Raw genomic sequence first — 20,333 nt, 5'->3', positions numbered from 1 at the left:
AAGGGTGTAATTAGCCAACGCTCGTTTACATTGCTTGAGGGGAAAAAAAAAAAAAAAAAAAAAAAAAAAAAAAAAAAAAAATCCCATAACTTTTATTGGTAAACACCCAATCAGAAGAAAAAGAGTATACAAACTCTTCTTAGCACTACCTCTTTATTATGACCTCCCTTTTCTGCAGCACGTTTTTTCATTTCTCATTTCGCTTGCATGCTGTGTTCCAGCCTCCTAACTTCATGCATTAGTCCACCAAACAAGGCCTCTCCAGTCCCTTGGACTTGTACTCATCCACTTTTATACCAGAACAACAAAACCAAAAAAAGCTCAATGGCACATCTTTACAGACAGATGACTGTAGCTACATTAAAATTAGAACTTTTTGAAGTTTGTAGCAAGAAACAAATGCTTTCATTTTTCTTTTAATTTTCAATCAAGGTAGAAGAAATCTGAAATATGCGGGTCTCAGAAGTGCATAAATATCACAGCTCTAATGGCGTCTGTTTCCACTTTCATGCAACTAAATTATTCCCATTTTTCACCTCCTCTAATTCTCAGCATGTCACCCTTACAGCTCATATTGTGGCAAGCACAAGAGGACTACAGAATTTAATGCACAAAAAAGACAAAAAGAAAGCACCACCTCCTCACTCTCAAAAATGGAAAAGCATTTTGTGATGCTCAAAAACTCTCATTACTGCACGTAACAATAAAACTAGTTAAAAAAAATATATACACCAAATAAACCTTGGTCATTTGAAAATTCCTACCTACTCCATAGATGCAGGAAGGCTCACATGTACTTTGGAGCTAAACAGCCTGAATCTTCCTGAGGTTCACCTCTAATTAAAATCATTTTCTTGTATAGCTATGCAGAGATGCACTCTAACAATGAACATGTGACCACGGAGAACAGCAGTGTTGAAAGGCAAAGTACTCTCTGCATTAAAGCATGATAATGCTCTGAATTTAGAGAGAGAATGGAAATGGAGATACTTTCTCAGCACATTTATAAATGGGAAAATGAGAGTGACAGTTCCTGAAAGTGCTACAGCCAGCAGAGATAGCGTGATTTCAGTTGTAATAAAAGCAAACAAAAGTCTTTCTGGCATGGTAGATAAAATGAAGAACAAGTAGTAGATTAGAAATATAGTTTCTTGAGTGGCTAAGAAATAAGGTATTTCAGCATTTCTTCTTCAAAAGCCTGTCCAGATTTTTGAAAAACAATTTACATGGACACTTATATAAAATGTTAATAAAGAAAAAACAGACAAATGCATAATAAAAAATTACACATTTTTTACCACATCTGCCATCCAGAATTTGTTCTCTAAAAAAAGTTTTTGTTTTTGTTTTTTTTTTTAACTTTCAGGAAAAAAAAATAATAATGTTTAGCTCTCCTTAAAATTGCTTTCTGTTAAGCCGTATGATTTATTTAACTTGTGACTAAAATGGCAGTTTATATCTGTCCACTGTATATAGTTTCCATCTAGTTTTAAAAAATAAATAAAATATCAGTGCTTCCCTTCAATTACCTGACTCTGGTTATGTAACCTGATTAGTTGATTTCAGTTGTTTAATCAGGACCATTTTGTTCATGGACCACAACGAAGAAGAGCTTCTAAAGATTTTTCCATGAATTTTTGAAGGGGCTGATAAGAAATGGATACCATTCTCAAAATATCTTTTTCTTTTTTTTTTTTTTTTTTTTTTTAAAGTAATATATTAATATCCTATCAAATATATATTTTTTAAGACAAACCTGAAAGAAAACAACTGCAATAGAATGCACCAGGTGTGCGAGGCTCAGAAAGAAACATGGTTTTATTAAAAATGCTTCCATATATTCAGGAATAATTAGAAGAATTAAGTTTAATGTATGACTGGGAATTCTATGCTTTCTTTCAGAACCACAGTCCTAAGCCAACAAATACTTTAAGGACTTCAATATTCTATGATTTCAAAACAAATAAGAAAATATTTTCAACCCATGTTGTTGGCATGCCTACCTCAATCTGCTGGTCACTAATCAAATTTCCAAAGATGTCATTCACTGATATTTCAGATCAGGCTTAGATTAAGGCTTTTAGATTATTTGCTTTTTTAGTTACAGAAAAGGAAAAATAAAATTCACTGGATTAAATTCAAGTTACATTTAAGGATTTACAGGTTCCTTTTACAAATTCTCTTTCTCATTAAATATATAATGAAATTGTTAGAACTTTAAGTGAAATACTATAACATAGGAGAACTTCATTCTCTTTTACTTTTTTTTTTTTTTTATTGGTGACTTGGCATTTCTTTTTAGATCTTGTGTTATTTTCTGACCGAATAAACATTAGCAATGTGTGTCTCGATGCCTGTTCTCTGACAATTTTATACATTCAGTACAGTCATGGTTAAGATCTCTGTGGATCTTATTGTGGGTATGTAATACTGTGCCTCACATTGCAAAAAGTATAATGCTGAATCATTGAATTGTTCTTTATGTCTTCGTCTTATATTTCTCTTGTTCCTACACCCCTGCCCCTGCTCTTGCTCTCTTGGTCCAGATAGCAGAACACTTTGCATAACTGGAGGTTTGGACCCAATGATAGAAGCTGAAAAATTCCCCCTCTTCAGGTATCTTTTCCCCTTTCCCTTCTTCCTGTCAAAAATGGCTGGAATCCCAAAGGGAGGATTATTATGTGCAAGGACATGACAAATTATTCCTCAATCATTACCACAGAAGAAGAGTAAAGTCTACATAACCATTTTCATACAACCATACAGTCCCTCAGGTTGGAAGGACCTTGAATGATCACCAGGTCCAGCCATTTTCTTTAATTATGCATCAGTCTAATACTTTTATAAGGAGGAAAAAAAAAAAAAATCATTCCTGATGTAATCACTAAAGCAAAAATAAATCAAATATCAAGGTTCATATGTTTGTTAGAGGTAAAAGAAAAATAAATGAAGTCATCAGCTACAGGTCTTGGCAACTTCTCCTGCTTTGTACTAAAAGAAAAGGAGTAAATCCAAAAGCTATGCTTATAGGTCTGTCATTTATTCATTCCATGATTCACTCTCCACTGGCCCTTTGGAGTAGTAAAGAGAGTCATTCAAAAGCAGGTAAAGTTTTACACCCTCAAAGCTCATTCAAAATCCAATTCTGAGTTTTGAAAGAGTTTTACTTCAACTCTGTGCACGAGTGTTGTTTAATGCCAGAAAAATCTGAAATAAATCAGGTCAATGATAAAACAGTACTACCTATATGAACTTTTTTTTGGTTGTAACTACAGAATAATATTTCTCTTTAAATATAAAGGTGTCAGGAAGTCTAACACTGTAAAGTTGTAATACGCTTAAGCTGCAAACTCTAGTATACCACATAATCTTCAAATATTTATTTCTTTATTTATGCAATGTATTAACTGACTTATGATTCTATTAAAAATGTTGTAACATGCAGTTTCAATCTTATGGAAACAATTTAGGGAGCATGTTCCATAGACACACAAGAGATCCTAACTCTTATATTTGTTCTCCTGAAATACTTCCAACCTTCAAATAAGTTTATCAGTGTTCCACCCTTCCAGGGACTGTAGAACGTTCAAAAGTAATAAGATCTTTTTTTGCTTCATCTGTAATGTAAAAATGAGGAGTATGTTTTCCTCTTTATGTAAGCAGCTATAATGAATTCATATGAGTAGTAGGTCAGGTGCAAAGTGAAAAGAAAAAAACAAACAAACAAACAAAAACAAAAAACCAACAAGAAATATGCAAAATTTCTGCTAGTGATTTCCTCATTCCTGGTCTATTACATTGACTAAAAGACGTCCCAGATGGATTTAAAGTCAGCTGTTCCAGCTATAGTCTTCTTTAACTAATCCTGTCTTCACTTATGCAAGTCTAGATCACAGTCACTTTACGTTTTGCCAGATTACTATGCAAAACAGCTGCTTTAACTGATTTAATAGTGGCTTGATTCCAACCAAGTATAACAGAACAGCTCTAGTAAAACCCACTGCCAATTAGCTCAGTACAGTATTTTACTGTTTACAGTATTTTACAGTTTACTGCATTCACTGAATCAGTGAGAGCTTGGAAGCATCGTGAGTGGAAGAATAAGCTCAAGACAAGCAGAAAAAAAAAAAGAAGAGCATATTTTAGGACCTTCTTGAAAGATTCAGCATCCTTTCTGACACTTCTATAAACAACATAGATCATTTTTATGTGTTATGCCCATGAGAACAGGAACAGAGTCCCAAAATAAAAACAGACCTTCAGAACTAAGAAAGTACTTTATATCATAAGCTTGTCATTCCTAACGATGTAGTCAACACTGTTTGATTACTTATACATATTACTTCATTTTAATGTTTTATTATGTCTTCCAACAATTTCCATGAAGACTGTGTGATAGAATTTCCTCTTGTGCCAAGTTATTTTTATTTATTGATTTTGTAAGTAAAATCAATACAAAATACTGTCCTCTAGAACATTATATTTGCTACTCCAGAGCAAGTGAACAAAAGATAAAACAGATAGTGTGTATCAGTGCATTCTGAAGCGATTATGTTGTTCAAATTGCTGTGCCACTAGAACACCACTTGCAACCAGAGATGCCATGTTTAAGCAACAAGCAGGAAATTGAGGAAAAAAATAACCCTGAAGAATCCTAGGACCTATAGCACTTTGCAATAACACTTAAGGAAGCCTGCAATAATACTTTATAATACATGAGAGAGAAGTAGGAGAATCAACCAGGAGCGCAATAATGGTGTGCAGAACAGCCCTTCTTAGAGACAACTCACTTATGGAAGACGTGGCCATGACATCAAACCTGTGTACTACTTCCAGTAAAAGGTCATCTTTAACTCAACCAGAGAGAGCAAAACTCTAGCAAATGCAAAGGGGTCATAACAATATTCACTGCCCTTCAAGTTAGTTTTCACTAGTCACATACTTTCACATAAAGTATAAGGACCATGACATGCACTGTCCAGTACTCATGACTACCCTTTCCCAGCCACTGATTTTTTATTTTCTTTTTAGCTTTTCTCCAACGTACAGTCTGCATACAAATGAACCTGAAAAGGAGGGATCTCTGAGAGAAAGAGTGAGAACACTCAGTGAGAACTCAGGCTGCTCTCAGTGAGAACAGCCATAGTATGCTAAAACCACACTACAAATATATTTCTGTATATTCTTAAAACACTTTGAAAATCACAATTGGAGGACACTACAGTAACGTAGTCTTTATTAGTGATTAAGTATTTATAAAGAAAGATTCTTCCCAACTTTACACGTTTATGTGGATGAATGTCCTTTCCCAAGATTTTCAGTTTCCCAAGATGGCAGTTTTCAGGGTATTCTTATGGAGATGGCATCTCATCACCTATACCAAAGTTTCACAGAATCACAGAATTTCTAGGTTAGAAGAGACCTCAAGATCACCAAGTCCAACCTCTGACCTAACACTAACAGTCCCCACTAAACCATATCCCTAAGCTCTACATCTAAATGTCTTTTAAAGACTTCCAGGGATGGTGACTCCACCACTTCCCTGGGCAGCCTGTTCCAATGCCTAACAACCCTTTCAGTAAAGAAGTTCTTCCTAACATCCAACCTAAAACTCCCCTGGCTCAACTTTAGCCCATTCCCCCTTGTCCTGTCACCAGGCACGTGGGAGAACAGACCAACCCCCACCTCGCTACAGCCTCCTTTAAGGTATCTGTAGAGAGCAATAAGGTCACCCCTGAGCTTCCTTTTCTCCAGGGAGAGAGTAACAAACTTCTCCAAGTTTGTTACTGATTCACCTATGATTTCAGGCTTATTTAATCTGCTTAGGTATCTTTGTGGATTTTGAATCTATTGACTTGATTCAACACACTATTATGTAGCCTCTTTTATCCACTGTCAAAACCTGAGATGTAGAAGAAAATCCTTAGTAGAGACTTCATGTTACTATTAGTTTTGTCTCCTTTAAGGTACTGAATCCTTTCCATGACTAATATGGTCAAGTTAAAATGAATCAGAGATTTTTTATTTATTAAATTTTTGTCTGAAATACTCTGGAAGTGAGAGGTTCTCTTCTGTGTCACTCATAGCAGTGTGACAGGGCAGGAATTAACTAAAGCAGAGCTCCAGAAAAGTTATTGCACTATTATATAAGCTTGCTCAAAAACATTTCTTTGTTAACTCACTTTGCTGGTGGACAGTTCTTAATGATATTAGAAATATTTTACAGTTGGTGTTTTAAGGAAAAAGAAAAAAGAATAAAAGGTAGATTATAGCTCAATGACACAGGGGAGGACGAGTGTTCTATGTAGGACTGGAAATGAATGACGGCAGTTGGAAGCAGAAAATCATCAGGGAGAAATATACCAGACTGTGAAGATCAAAGGGATCAAATGCAATTAGACATGGAAATCTTCTCATATATCAACCACCTACTTCATCATACAGAAATATTCTACTTTCATTACAGACTTTTCTTTGAATTTCCACTTTTTATGCAAGTATTTACTGATCAGCTTCTCCCACTTCTTAAAAATCTACAACTTATTTTTCTTTTAATCTTTGAAACTGCTTATTGTAAGCTACACTACACTATTGAGTCATAAGATTGAAAAAGACCTCTTCTCTATCAAATGTACCCCGTAGCAATTGTACTCAATACCCTTCCAGACTCCCATGCACTAACTGATAAAAAATCCCCCCTCAAACTGAGTAGTAGGTTGTTGTCCCTGATGTACTACTGCAAGACTGTCCCATGACCTTAGTACTCTGGAGGTTAAAATTTTTTCCTTTACTCTCCTTATTTGTACTTTACCTTTTTATTTTTTTTCCTCATGGCAACATTGCCCTTTAACACATAAAGCACTTCTCTACTCTGTTCTTTTATAAAAACAAAGAACTTTATTTCTTCTTACAAGACGGCACATCAATGTCCCTGAATCTTTTCATGGTCTACCTCTACACATCTTGAGCCAAGGTGACCAGTCTTGTTCAGAGCACTTTAAAAAGTTATGAAAAACATTACATATTCAGTGGAGAATGTCAGGAGAAAGACATGTTGGCACAACTATCCCTTTCTTGTTTATTGTCTCTGCAACCTTCTGTGCAAGGCCACGACTGACTTGCAGATCTGTCTTACATTAGTTGATATACATGTGCAAAGGGCTTAGAGTAATCTTTTTTTTTTTTTTTTTTTTTTTTTTAATAAATTCTTAAGACAATTTCTTGTAATTTTCTGGTAAGTATGGATGAGGAACGATTTCTTCTTTTCCCAAGTTTTTTATGAAAATAACCCCTGTGACATAATACTGTAATATAAAATGTTGCTCAAAAACAATACAAGGGAACTGTTATTCAAGATACCTCTATTGTTCTTACATATGCAGAAAGCTAGCTGGTAAAACATTGTATTAAATAACTTCATTTCAGTTAAGTTTTGGATACCATTTTCTAACATATGATGACACTTCCAAAACAAAAGTTTCTGCTTATTTATTTATTTTTCCTTTGACATAGTTGAACTTCCACCATGTAGAGATATCAGAAAAAGAATTTATTATGTAAATCAATGAGAAACATGTCAGAGAATCTTATCATTTCACATCTCTGAGAATCTATATACAGTGTTCCCTACATCATCTTCTGCTGACAACAACAAAATCCCCATTTCCTAACTGTTGAAAAACACATGAGGGATTAGTGTGCCATTTCCAAGAGGCTTCCTTCATTTTAGCCTCATTTTGATGGAAACATCTAACACCACATAGGTAAGCTTAATGCATTCTGTTCAGCATGGTATGAATAGGCTTACCATAACTAGCATGTCCTCTCCATGATTCTCTGTAATTAAAGAGGTGACAGTTGAAGGTCTAGTTTCACTAAAGTCATCCATAGAAAACTCTTCTGGAGATGTTAGAGTAATCCCTTTAAACAACTCCACAGAACAAAGAACTTTTTTCTACAGTTTAAGTATATAACTACATAAAAATCTCTATATATGTATATACTTTCACAAAAATACGTGTATATACTTTCACAAAATATTTTATCTTTAGAATAATAATGAAAAACATAGGTGAAACTTGATATGCCATGTGTGTGGTAAACTACATCTCCAATCTAGTCAACAGCTCCTTAATCAATGTCTCAAGCCAATTACCACTCATTATTCTTGATGCATTTTAAGGGAACACATGACCACATATCACTCTAAGTGATCACAACATTTTATGCTAACTTAATAAACTACCATACAAATCATCTCAAGGTTAAAAAGAAAAAAAAAAAAAAAAAAAAAAAAGCTCAAGCATTTATGAAAGACAAACAGCTCATAAATTGACTTTCATTCCTATTATTTAAAATAACTAGATGTATAAATTGATAGATACATTGGCCACTATTGTAATAATTATCCTTTTGGAATATTTTATCAGGTATGAAAGAGTGGAAACAAGGATCAAATTTTGCTCCCAGCATTTGTTGTCCATACTTTATCTGTATTTGTTATTTGTACTTGAACTCAGCCATTTTGATAAAACAATGGAAAGCACTGCATAGGAATTCAAATGAACTGGGCTACCCACCCAGTTTATCACAGAATCACAGAATTTCTAGGTTAGAAGAGACCTCAAGATCACCAAGTCCAACCTCTGACCTAACACTAACAGTCCTCCACTAAACCATATCCCTAAGCTCTACATCTAAATGTCTTTTAAAGACCTCCAGGGATGGTGACTCCACCACTTCCCTGGGCAGCCTGTTCCAATGTCTAACCATTTCAGTAAAGAAGTTCTTCATAACATTCAACCTAAAACTCCCCTGGCACAACTTTAGCCCATTCCCCCTTGTCCTGTCACCAGGCACGTGGGAGAACAGACCAACCCCCACCTCGCTACAGCCTCCTTTAAGGTACCTGTAGAGAGCAATAAGGTTGCCCCTGAGCCTCCTTTTCTCCAGGCTGAACAAGCCCAGCTCCCTCAGCTGCTCCTCGTAGGACTTGTTCTCCAGACCCCTCACCAGCTTCGTCACCCTTCTTATGCTGTCTAGCAGGATCATACCGTTCATGCTTTTTGTGGAAGGGGATGGGACTAAGAAAGAGAAACTAGTATCATGAACACTAAACAAGGTAGAGGAAGGAAAGGCAAGAAGAGAAAAAGCAGGAAGAAAAGGGTGAGAAAAGTTGGTATTAAAAGGTGCTGATTATGGAAGCATCTAAAACACTACAAGAATTCCCTAGCAGAACATAACAACAAACGGAGGTAACTGTAAATACCTGAAAGCTTAAGACTGTAAAGACAAATAGTAAAAATAACAGTTAATGAGGAGATATTGTTGAACATCGGCAAAAGGGAAAAGAGTGGGAGAGAACAGCAACCTGTTTCTCACTGTGATTCCGGCTGATTTTATTTCTCCCCATTAATTTCTTTATCACACCTACAAATTCTAAAATCCTGTTTCACTGTAAAGTTGCAAAAAATACTGGAACACCAATATAATCAAAACCCAAATAGACAGCCTTTCCCCAAACATTCAAAATATTATTTCTTCTTCTATTTTTTGAATAGCACATATATAGAACATAAATTGCAATGAACTGCAATAACTTTAATGCTACACTCAAGTTTATTTTTTTTTGTTTCCTGGCAAAGTTCACTGTATGATGATTTTAATTTCATCTGAGATACTGAAAAAGAAATTATGACTCTGTCAAAACAGATGGTTGCTGTAAAGGATACCACAGCTGAGGGTCACAATAAAATTCTGCTGATGAGAACTATTAATATCAAAATGTCCTTTCTTAACCATCAAAACTTACTTTATAATCTGCCTTTTGGGGGAATAAGACTGTTTTTCACATCTCAAGGTGTTGTAAACCAAACATTCAATGTAACCACTATATATCATATATATATATATACACACACATTTTGATCATGTAGGTATATATGCTTAATTGTTTTTATACTTACTATGTAGAAGTGTTAGCAAATATCCACTCCAAATGCTCCTAATCTTTTAACAAATTGATTATGCCTAGTACTTATAATACTAGTAGTCCAGAGAGAAAGTTTTTCATGAAAACATCCAATTTAGATGACTTTTTTCACTTTCAAAAATTTTCATTTTTCATTACAAAATTTATATTGCTAGTGACATTTCTCTATCACTTAAAAACATTTTTTTTTTTTTTTTTTTTTTTTTGTATGTAAGTATGTATTATACTTAAATTTAAAAACATATGTGTAGAACTCTTGAGATGCATAATTCATGAATGCTTTTATATCACTTGGGGATCTCTGGATGAAAACTACTATACGCAATATTTCTCTGAACACAATGACATCACTCTTTCACATCACTGAGACTCCAGAACCTCAAGAATGGCACTTTATGGGGTCACACGTGAGTGAAGAGTGACACATATGGAAAAAGGAACCACTGTCTCAAAAAAAAAAAAAAAAAAAGACAAAAATAAGTTCTCTAATACTCATACACAAGCCTTATTTCATTTAAAAGATAAGAGATTGGTTTACAGAAAATTTCACAAATAAATAACCATATGTTCCCTACTAAAAAGATTTTTATAAGTACGAACTCAACTTGCTAATCCAAGTCTAACTGCAGTATATTTACACTATTTCAAGTAAGCTCTTCAGCCATTAGGGTAACCTGAATCTTCCTGGTACAATACCAGCTTAAGATGGCACAACACAGGCAGACACATTTTCCAAGAAAAGATTCTTCAGCACTGACCACTATTCATGTGGGTATCATTATACAACAAATATGAACTTCACAACAAAGCATAAAAGTCCATATAGCAAATTAAACTATTAACGTGACGCATGAAAGAAGCATTAAAAAAAAAAAAAAGTTTACATTAGTAACAGTGATCTGTCCTTAGCCCCAAGACATTTTGGTGAGCTAAAACTACACGCAAGATCATGTCGTCTGAGATCTTCATTGCACTGCCATACCGAGACTTCCACTACTGGAAGCGCTGCTGACTCAAGAAGAATTCTGAGCCAAAAATAAAATAGTACAGGCATCATGTGCTAGAAAGACACAAAGTTACTTCGGCCTGTTTGATCTGTATTTTACAGAGGACAGAATATCAAAGGACTAAGGGGAACAGAAAAAGCAAGCTGCATCTTTAGAACGGACAAAGCCCACAAGTCAGTGAGGTAAGGACTAGAGCTAAGTAGGGCCTTTGCAGTTGAAAAAAAGTCCAAATGAGGGTGCTCAACAGCTTATGTAACTGATACAGTGAGAAAACGAGTCTTCCACATGCAGACTTTTCCTCAGTTGATCTAATAATAGGTGTAGACTCTTCCTACCAACCCTCCTTCAGGCTAAGTTGAGTAAAACATGAATATAAGCAGAAATGAACTATGTAAGTCATAAATCCTCATCAAAACTGGTCCAGGAGCACAGGCTGTTAGGCAGAAATTGCTAGATCATAGTTTCAGACACAGATATCCCCAGGGCACTGTACAGAAATGAGGAATTATCACAGGAAATGATGAGATTCAGACGCACTTAGCACAGTATATCAGTACCTTATAATAATTCTGTTCTCTGCAAGTCCAGCCAGTGCAGCTGGTGGAGAACAGAGATGGGTGCAATGGCCCTGGTCACCTTATAATTTCTCCTTAATCACAAATTCCATAGATATATAAACTGATGCAACCAAGCAGTATTACCAATCAATGTCAACTTTCCCATAAAGGAAAAGGAGAAGCAGAAAAATGAGAGAATCAGAGAAACTTGCTCTCATTCTTCTGTGCTACCATTTAAGCAAGGTACATTCACATATGTGTCAGCACAAACAATGGAAGGAATGGTCTTAAAAGAAACCACAGACAGATGAAGTTGACAGTGACAAGAACTTTAATCAATGCTTGTCCTAGCATCCACCAGAAGCAGCTGGGGGTCACATTCAGCAAGCTTTCCCCTGGAGAAAAGTGTAGTTTTAACATACCTTTATGATAATGATACTGCAAACAGCATTTAGAACTACTACAAGCTGATAGTGCACCAGGGCCAAGTGAATTGCACTCAAAATGCTACAGAAAATAACAAGGATGATAGTGAGCTGTCAGAAGTCTGTTATGGCTGTCCATTAAGAGTGGGAGCACCATGGGAAGCAAGATGACTAACGTTCACAAAGGTGCGAACAAACTACAGACCTGAAGATTAATATACAGCACAGATGAGCCTCCAAAAACATTGATAAATCTAATGTCTACAAGATCCTGCTGAAAATCCTGGCAGCATACTGTGCGTTATTCATTGTCCACCTTGCTGTTGCTCTCACACTACAGAGATGACTTTATTACATTTGTGTGATAGGTAGACAAGACCTGATCCAAAAATCCATTTTAAAGTCAATGAAAAAAATGTTCCCCTGACTTTAATGGCATTTTCATCAAGTTCAGAAGCGATAAGCACTTTAGGTGCCTGCTAGATAAAGGTTGCTACTTAAATATAAAGTTAATGATATTGCCTGCACAGTGAAAGCCAAAGATTGTAGAAGAAAATTAAATACTGATGTGCTTGTACTGGTCTTCTGAAGTGTTACAACCAGATTTGGAGCTCCCACAGCACAGAACACCCTCCAGCTTTGAGATCATTTTTGTGTGAGCATTGGAGAGGAACAAAGATTCTCCAGGGGAACAGCTTTCAAACGTTTGTGTATGTTCTGGCCCACTTGCCATTGATACAGGTTGCCACTAGCACATGTACTGATACTGATCTTGTGATTGGAATGACTTGTGGTTTCCAAAAAGGTGACAGAATTTCTGTATTTCACACTACTACTTTTTTTTTTTTTTTTTCCCTGCATAAAAACAGGCAAATGAACAAAATAAAAAATAAAAATAAAAACCACCAAACACTCCTCAATTCACAAAATCTAAGGGAATGCAATGTACAGAAAGGCTCTCTTTCAAAACTAAAAACAATAAATTGAAGAGCATATAAAACCAGGGCTGTCTGGGGAGTCTGTTTAGCTCATTGTACAAGAATTCAGCTCTGGATCCACCACAGGTAGGCAGAAGAGGTTACCTCTTCTCTGAGCTAGACCCTGGCAGGTGGCTGAACACCATAAAAAGTGCTTGAGGAGCACTCCTCGAGCATGTCCTCTGCTTTGTCTGCCTTTATTTTTGACTCAGCTTTCAGTTTTAGTGCTCAGAGTTGAGGCAATACAATGCTCAATGGATAAAGACAATTATCCATTGTAAAGTAAATGTAATTACTTCAAAAATAGCAATAATAATGATAAAAGAATATGATGTGGATACTTCCACTCCTTTCCAATCGTGATGGAGAGCCCAAGATGACACAGGGGGCAATGCATCTTTCTGGCTTCTCCACTGGCAGGCTGCTTGACATGCTCTCAAAACATATTGACATATTCTGCTGCTTGACATGCTATCAAAAATTGATATATACTGCCTTCAAATATTCATGTCCACGTGATAAAATCTGTTATTGATCTGTTATTGCATAGTAAATTTAATATTGTGTATTTGTAAACTTCTAAAGAAAAATAAATTTGCAAGTTTAACATGTAAGATGGCCTAAGCAAAAAATGTAGTAAATGCCAAGATCACCTATAACCTAGCTATTAATTTTTTAACAATTTTTCACGCAGTTAAAACTTCAACTCAAAGTAAAACAACAGCCTTTAAAGGGGAGAAAATGAGTAGCCTGCTTTCATGGATTTCTTAAACTGATCTTTTAGATACCTCTTCTTTTGATATCTGAGAAGAATAAAATATATTGTAAAAATTCAAAATTGAATGCTGGGGGTGGATGCAACTTAAAATTCCCTTCATTTTTTTCTCACTACACTAAAGCTGGTAAAAGTTGGTCTTCCATATTCATAAGAGATAAAGAAGAATGGTATAGTCATGTCTGGATCAGACTTTTATTTATCACCTCTTAGTTCACAAGTATGCATTTGCATGGTTTGCTTCTGGATTCATCTCAAAATGAACAGAAGATCATCCTGAGGACCTACAAAACACATGAACAGGCTTATCTAAAGAAATAAGCACTTTTGAAGAAAAAGATGATAGGGTAAAATTTAAATTAGATCTTTACTTTGTACATAGCTCTACATAAAATACTATTGTCTAGATCACTACAGGTACATGAAGCCTTTTGAAATTGCTTTGTATGGAGACACCTTTTTGAAAAAAAACCTTTGTTTCTAGTATTGGAAGATAGTTTTCATTTAATCTTTTTGTGTATGCTAGCAACCTCTAGTTAGTGCTCCAGATAATGCTTTCAAAGTAAAATTTTCATAAGTACTTGTTGAAAACACTTCCACATATTCTGATATTTTAACAGTAGTGTCTAGATTAAAAATATGAAATAACACAAGGCATTTTCTTTATCCTTTAATTTTCATGGAAAAAAAATCCAATAATTTCACTGACCAAAAAGATTACCAACAACCGAACGTTTAGTTTCCACCTAATTGGCAGGAAGATAATCTCTTAATGTAGAGCAGATAATCATAATTTAAGACTTCATTGAATTTTTCCCTTCATGGATTCTTCTAATCTACAGATAAACTCCTGAAGATTTTTCAGTGCACTTGAGTAACCCACAATCAGAGGCAATCTCTAAAAGCTTGATGAACGTGTCACTTCTTGCCATTTGCTCTCCACTCGTGGTTAGTACTCCCTATCATTAGCCTCTAAAAATAGATTATTATCGCATAGCGATGACAGGCATCAATGTGCAGCGGACAAGTAACTTCTTTCTCTTGGGGTTTCTTTACTTCAGACACGGTGTTGGACTATTGTCTTTCCTTTGTTACTCTAAACTACAAATATTTAGAAACACTTCTGAAGTATTTTTTATTCCTACTGAATGATGAATTCCACACAAGTTTAGATCCACAGCTTTCCTTTTCTCCTATCTTTGTGAAGAGGACTGGATTACTCTTCATCTTGATCTTACCATAAGAACTATTATTTTCACAGTGCTATATGATAAATACACTGTGTTATTAAAATTCTTTAGCTACAAGAGTTTATAATTTGAAGCCTTAATTCAGGTAACCATTTTCTATTTTAGGGAATGTATAAATGCTCATGCTTCTAGACTATAAATGAACTTTAATTTGTTTTTTAAGCACCTTCCTCAACCAAAGGCTAAAAACAAACTACATGTAATTCAACATACATTCAAAGAGGAAAATGAGCATTAGTAACAAAGAGAATAAAGTAGTACAAATTCATTAAAATTGTTATTCAATAGGGATTTGAAAGCAGGGAGAAGGCAGTTGGTAGGAAAACAAAACCATCTCAAGGAAGAGATTATTAAAACAAGTGAGGAAAAAAGGGGAGTTACAGAGAAAAAGAGGAACTGATCCTATTTCCTTCATCACGTGCTCTCTGTGGCATATTATATTCTAACAAAAGCACGGGGAGAATATGCCTATGATGTCTGAGCTCAAAACCCACTAACATCTGGTATAAAGCGTACTTTCACACAGACTCTAGGGACAACTCACAACCCATAACTCTGCTGAGGGACACACGAAGTCCCCACTGGTAAAAATTTCTTGGGACTTCACTGCACTACAAATTGCAAATTTACTGGCTCATCCGTTACCATTAACGCATGGGCAGAGTGTCTGATTTCCATTTTCTAATCAAACCTATGTATTACTTTTTGGTAGTCATGAATACTACCACCACCAGAGTAAGAAAAATTTTGTATGTCATTTTAACACAACCCTTATTAAAAGCAATTAGCGTAATAATTCCTTTGGGAATCTCAACTGGCTTAGATGTGACTCAGAGCATCACATTCTCTGCTCATACCTTGATAATCTTCAAAGAAAAATCAAAATCAAAAAGGTATACCACTGCAAAACTATCCCCACTCTACATACAATATGTACGATGGCTTCTCTGCTGCTGTGTTCACACTGTCCTAGAAGAATCAGGTTGGCAGGACATTCTACAAGAATGTGTGTGTTCATTTCTCAAATTAGTTCCTACTTACTGATCTGGTGCCTTGGAAAATGAAACTTTTTCAGTGATGCCAATCGAATTGAAATGAGTGACGGAAAGAAAAGCCTGAACTATACACAGTCAATTCATGCAAGTTTTGGCAAAGTCAAAAAACTTCGAGAACTAATGAAAACATTTCAGAAGCAAGGAGTACTACAGCAAAGAACACACAAAGTATCTCTAAAATTGCCACAGCCTCCTGCTAAAAAATGAAAATGCCAGACAGCCCCAGTGTTTATGCCAGTAACACTGGCTTACATTCTGTGACTTGCTATGATAAAGATGGAGGGACCTTGATGTCTAAAAATCAATTTACAACACTTTGAATTTTTCAATAAAAGAAATTTCTTCCACATGAAGTTTACAGATTTACACTAAAACAGATGCTATGCCAAATAAAATGGTTATGTTCCTTCCATTAAGCATGGTTTAAATGATTCATTCAATTATTACTTTTGTATTCAAAGATGGCTTATTTTCATGCAGATTTATGTCCCGTTTTGCACAGAGGACATTTTTAATTGTGCTGAAACAACTGCAAATTTAATTAAAGTTTGCCATTCCAAGCATAAAATAGATCAAAGAAAATGCTGACAAGAGTAAAATAAATATTCAACTATTTAATTTAACTCAACATTTATTTTTAATCCAAACATCAAAATAACCTTATTTCTAATTACAATTTCATGACAAAATGTCTCGAAGAAACATTTGTCTCTATTTTTCTTCAATCTGTTCAGCTGAAGCACACTAGCTTATTTATAAAACCGTTGATTAATAAATCTGTTCCAGCTGTATCACTGTATGCTACAAAGACCACAGATTAATGTATGTAAACAACCATTATCATTTAAAAAAATAAAGCCTTCAAATTCAGTAATAGCAGAACACACATCAAATACCTTACAGTGCAATTAAATACCTAAATCACAAGAAATAAGGGACAAACAGAGGCACTGAAGTCCTGAAGTTCAGATATCCATGACCCACACATGTGCTGAGATCGACTAAATGCCTACAGGTTACTTGCAGTTCCTTGTAGTGGGTATTAAAACTTCAGCCTTTACCCTCACACAAACACAAAAATAAGTAAATCCTCAGAACCATTAAGTCAGGCTTTAACTGAGGAATAAAAGGTGACCCAATGAAAATGAACATTAACTTACTCCTTCACAATATTAGAAAATGCACAAATAAGGAGGCTTTCCAAAGAGTTGTATACCTTTTCCCTTAAAGATTTTGAGAAAACATAGAAGTGCCCCACCAGTCTAACAAATCTCTCAAGAACAGAACATTTTAGAGGAAAAAATAGCTATTTTACCTCATATTCATTTTATAAATTTTGAAAGAATTGCTTTAGACTTTTTGGTGATTTTCGCTTCAGACTTCAGTGGCATTATTTCTATTTACAAGAACTGAGGATCTATCTGACAACACCCAGTTATTAACCAATTTTAACAGTGACACCACCACTTCTAGAGGATGCAAAAATCATAATATTTTTCTGTTTTGAAAGCCATGAGACCAGCTGGAGCACTCAGGAGTAAGCAACACAAGCCTCATCCAAAGCCAACCAGGACTACAAGTACACGCTGTTTGCCAAATTCGGTTCCATTCCCATTTTAGCTATTTCTCATCAATATAATTGAGCAAAGAAGATGGCTAGATGCAAAATATAAATGCTTCAAACCTTATCCCTATATGTATCTTCCAGAAACTGGACTGTAAAAGGAATTAAAAATTTATTTCCTTATGGAAATATGGAAAGGGAGTTTGACTGCCAAGTTATATAATCAGCACGCATTGAGAATTCTTTGCATGCCAGTGGATCATCTTTACTGAGGGGCAGAGATTCAGCACTGATGCAACTGCATTTAGATGTAATAAGAAGTGATGGATATCTTCATGATTTGCCATATTTCTATATCAGCTACACATACAATTACTAAGAAAATCTCAATCAACCAAACCCATCCAAAACAAAAATCAGAATATAACAAATAGGGAAATTACAATAGTATGAGGGATTAATAAATTCTTGCACATAATAAGAAAAAATGAGGAAGGGAAACAGCAAGGAGAAAGTTTTTTTCCGGCAATAATAAAACTGGAACCCTCCTCAAACAAAACCAGTGAACCGAACAGCAGCAGCTATTTCCTGCTTATTTGTCAACACACACTATAAGAGTTTCATCTACAATCCACTAGAATCAGTAGAAAATCACCTACTCCATTCCAGTCCTAAATAAATGAATCATTTTACCTTAAGACCTCTAGAATATTTCAGATTAGGTTTCAGCATATTTTTTAGTTTGCAGATATAATTATTAAAGCTGCAGATACACGGGTCAATAAATCAATGTTAGCAGAGGCTGGAAAGATTTGTACCCTAACCTGAAAAATGAATATTTTATTGTTCTAAGAATTTTAATGATCAAGAGACAGATACCATATCATTTACTGACACGAAACATTAAGTAAAAGACTATATTGTAATCTAACACAATAATGGTAATCTTTTTTTTTATTTATTTATTTCTGAGCATTGACTTCTGATATTAACGTAACAAGTATTAATGGGTAATTGTGAAGTTCAACGTTCTAAAATTGAAAAAAAAAAAAAAAAAAAACATTTTACTAGCACTTTTTATATGAACACTTATATGCATAGAGGAAATTCATAAAACCATTTTCATTTTTTATTGTATTCCAAGATTTATTTTCAAAACCTGAATGTAGTATTACCCATTGAAACTTTTTTTAAAAAAACAATTTAGTATACTTCAAAATCTCTCAGATTACTGAAGCCAGTGATAAAAATTGTTGGACTTGAAACAGTCTAGATTATTATTTATTTATTTATTTATTTATTTTAAATATAGCTCATAAATGACACAAGCAGCTGTATGAAACAGGAAGGAGTATCAGAGGACAGGCTTTCACATAATCAGCTTGTAACACAACAGTTTGAGGGACACATACACACATTACCATCATACATACACACTTTACCATCATACTTCACTTTACCATCATTTCACTAGAAAGTTAGGGAAAGAGATATTAAGTCATTGAATCAAATTATGTTATGTGGAATTGCATACAAAATAAACTAGGAGTTCAGAGTTTTCCTTTAAAGGCTCGTTTAAAAATGAACAGTTGGCTTACCTGTTTTATATCATATGCAAGAAGAACAAATCTTAAGTCTGGTGAAACTGAGTACCTTGATGCTTTGAAAGTTACCTAAAAAGAAGTAACAATTACAGTGAGTTTACAGAAAGAATGATTGTTTTTTTTTCAAATTCTCTTACCATTAATTTAAGAACTCCCCATTCAGAAGAGTTCTGATTAGTAAAACCTACTTAATTTTCACAAAAGAAGTACTCCAATAATTCTTAGTCTAGGCTAGTATGGGTAAAATGGTGACAGATCAATCTGGCTTCAACACTAACTATGAATTAAAAATCTGATGAGTTTCTAGTCTTGATTGCAGGCACTAAGCTTAAGGATAAAAACCAATTCATTTACAGAGGATGAAGGAAAATGCTTTGGTTGGTATGTACTTCAGGAATGATTATAAGGGAGATTCATCACTAGGTTAATCTTAAAGATAACATACAAAAAAGGTCTGCAATATGTCTCTGTTGCTTTTCTTCCAATACCACATACATAAAAATTTTTCACGACAACTTTCACTAAAGAAAAATTCTTTTTCTTATAAGAAGTAAAATGCTTAGTGGAAAGTAAAGTGGAACATAAGGTACCATTATAAAACTAACATTGCTTTATATCTAGCCAAGATTACATGACACCCAATTGAATTCAGGCTTGTAATTTAATCAAGGAGTAATGTTGACATTGGAAAGAACTTAATGCATCTAATGTAAAAGGAAGATAAGAATGGGCTCTAAAGGGAAATGCAGCAAATAATTTTAAATTAATCTTGAGACAGGTCTGAAGAAGAAGAGGGAAAGGAAGAAGTAAAAAATGGAAATAATAGATGCAGAAAAACACACACACAAAAACAAACAAACAAACAAACAGATCCATAAAGATACAAGATAAAAGCATACAAATAGCTGTGTGAAACAACACCTATCCCCTCTTTGAATACTTTCCCCGATTTTGGTTCTTAAGCATCCTGTTCTGTTTAGCCTAATCCCACTGCTAATCTAATGAATTCAACAAGGGTGTAAAGTGCACTAACCAACAATCACAGACCAATATATTTATAGTAGCTGAGCTACTCCTAAACAACAAAACAAAGTCTAATCTTCCAATAAGTTTGGAAGACACCACATC

General features: G+C 34.7%; 1 protein-coding gene across 2 annotated transcripts in view; it reads right to left on the bottom strand.

Moving 5' to 3' along the window:
• Positions 1-20,333, bottom strand: part of DPP10 (dipeptidyl peptidase like 10) — a 487,552-nt gene that overhangs the window by 105,228 nt on the left and 361,991 nt on the right. For both annotated transcript variants that reach the window (XM_032189693.1, XM_032189692.1), the window contains exon 5: positions 19,200-19,274. In XM_032189693.1, coding sequence (XP_032045584.1) covers positions 19,200-19,274 — 75 coding nt within the window. The remainder of the gene's footprint in view (positions 1-19,199; positions 19,275-20,333) is intronic.

This window comes from Aythya fuligula, chromosome 6, assembly GCF_009819795.1.
Source record: "Aythya fuligula isolate bAytFul2 chromosome 6, bAytFul2.pri, whole genome shotgun sequence".
Classification (NCBI taxonomy): Eukaryota; Metazoa; Chordata; class Aves; order Anseriformes; family Anatidae; genus Aythya; species Aythya fuligula.
Note: the sequence above shows the minus strand (reverse complement) of the source record. Positions and strands in the feature narration are given on the sequence as shown.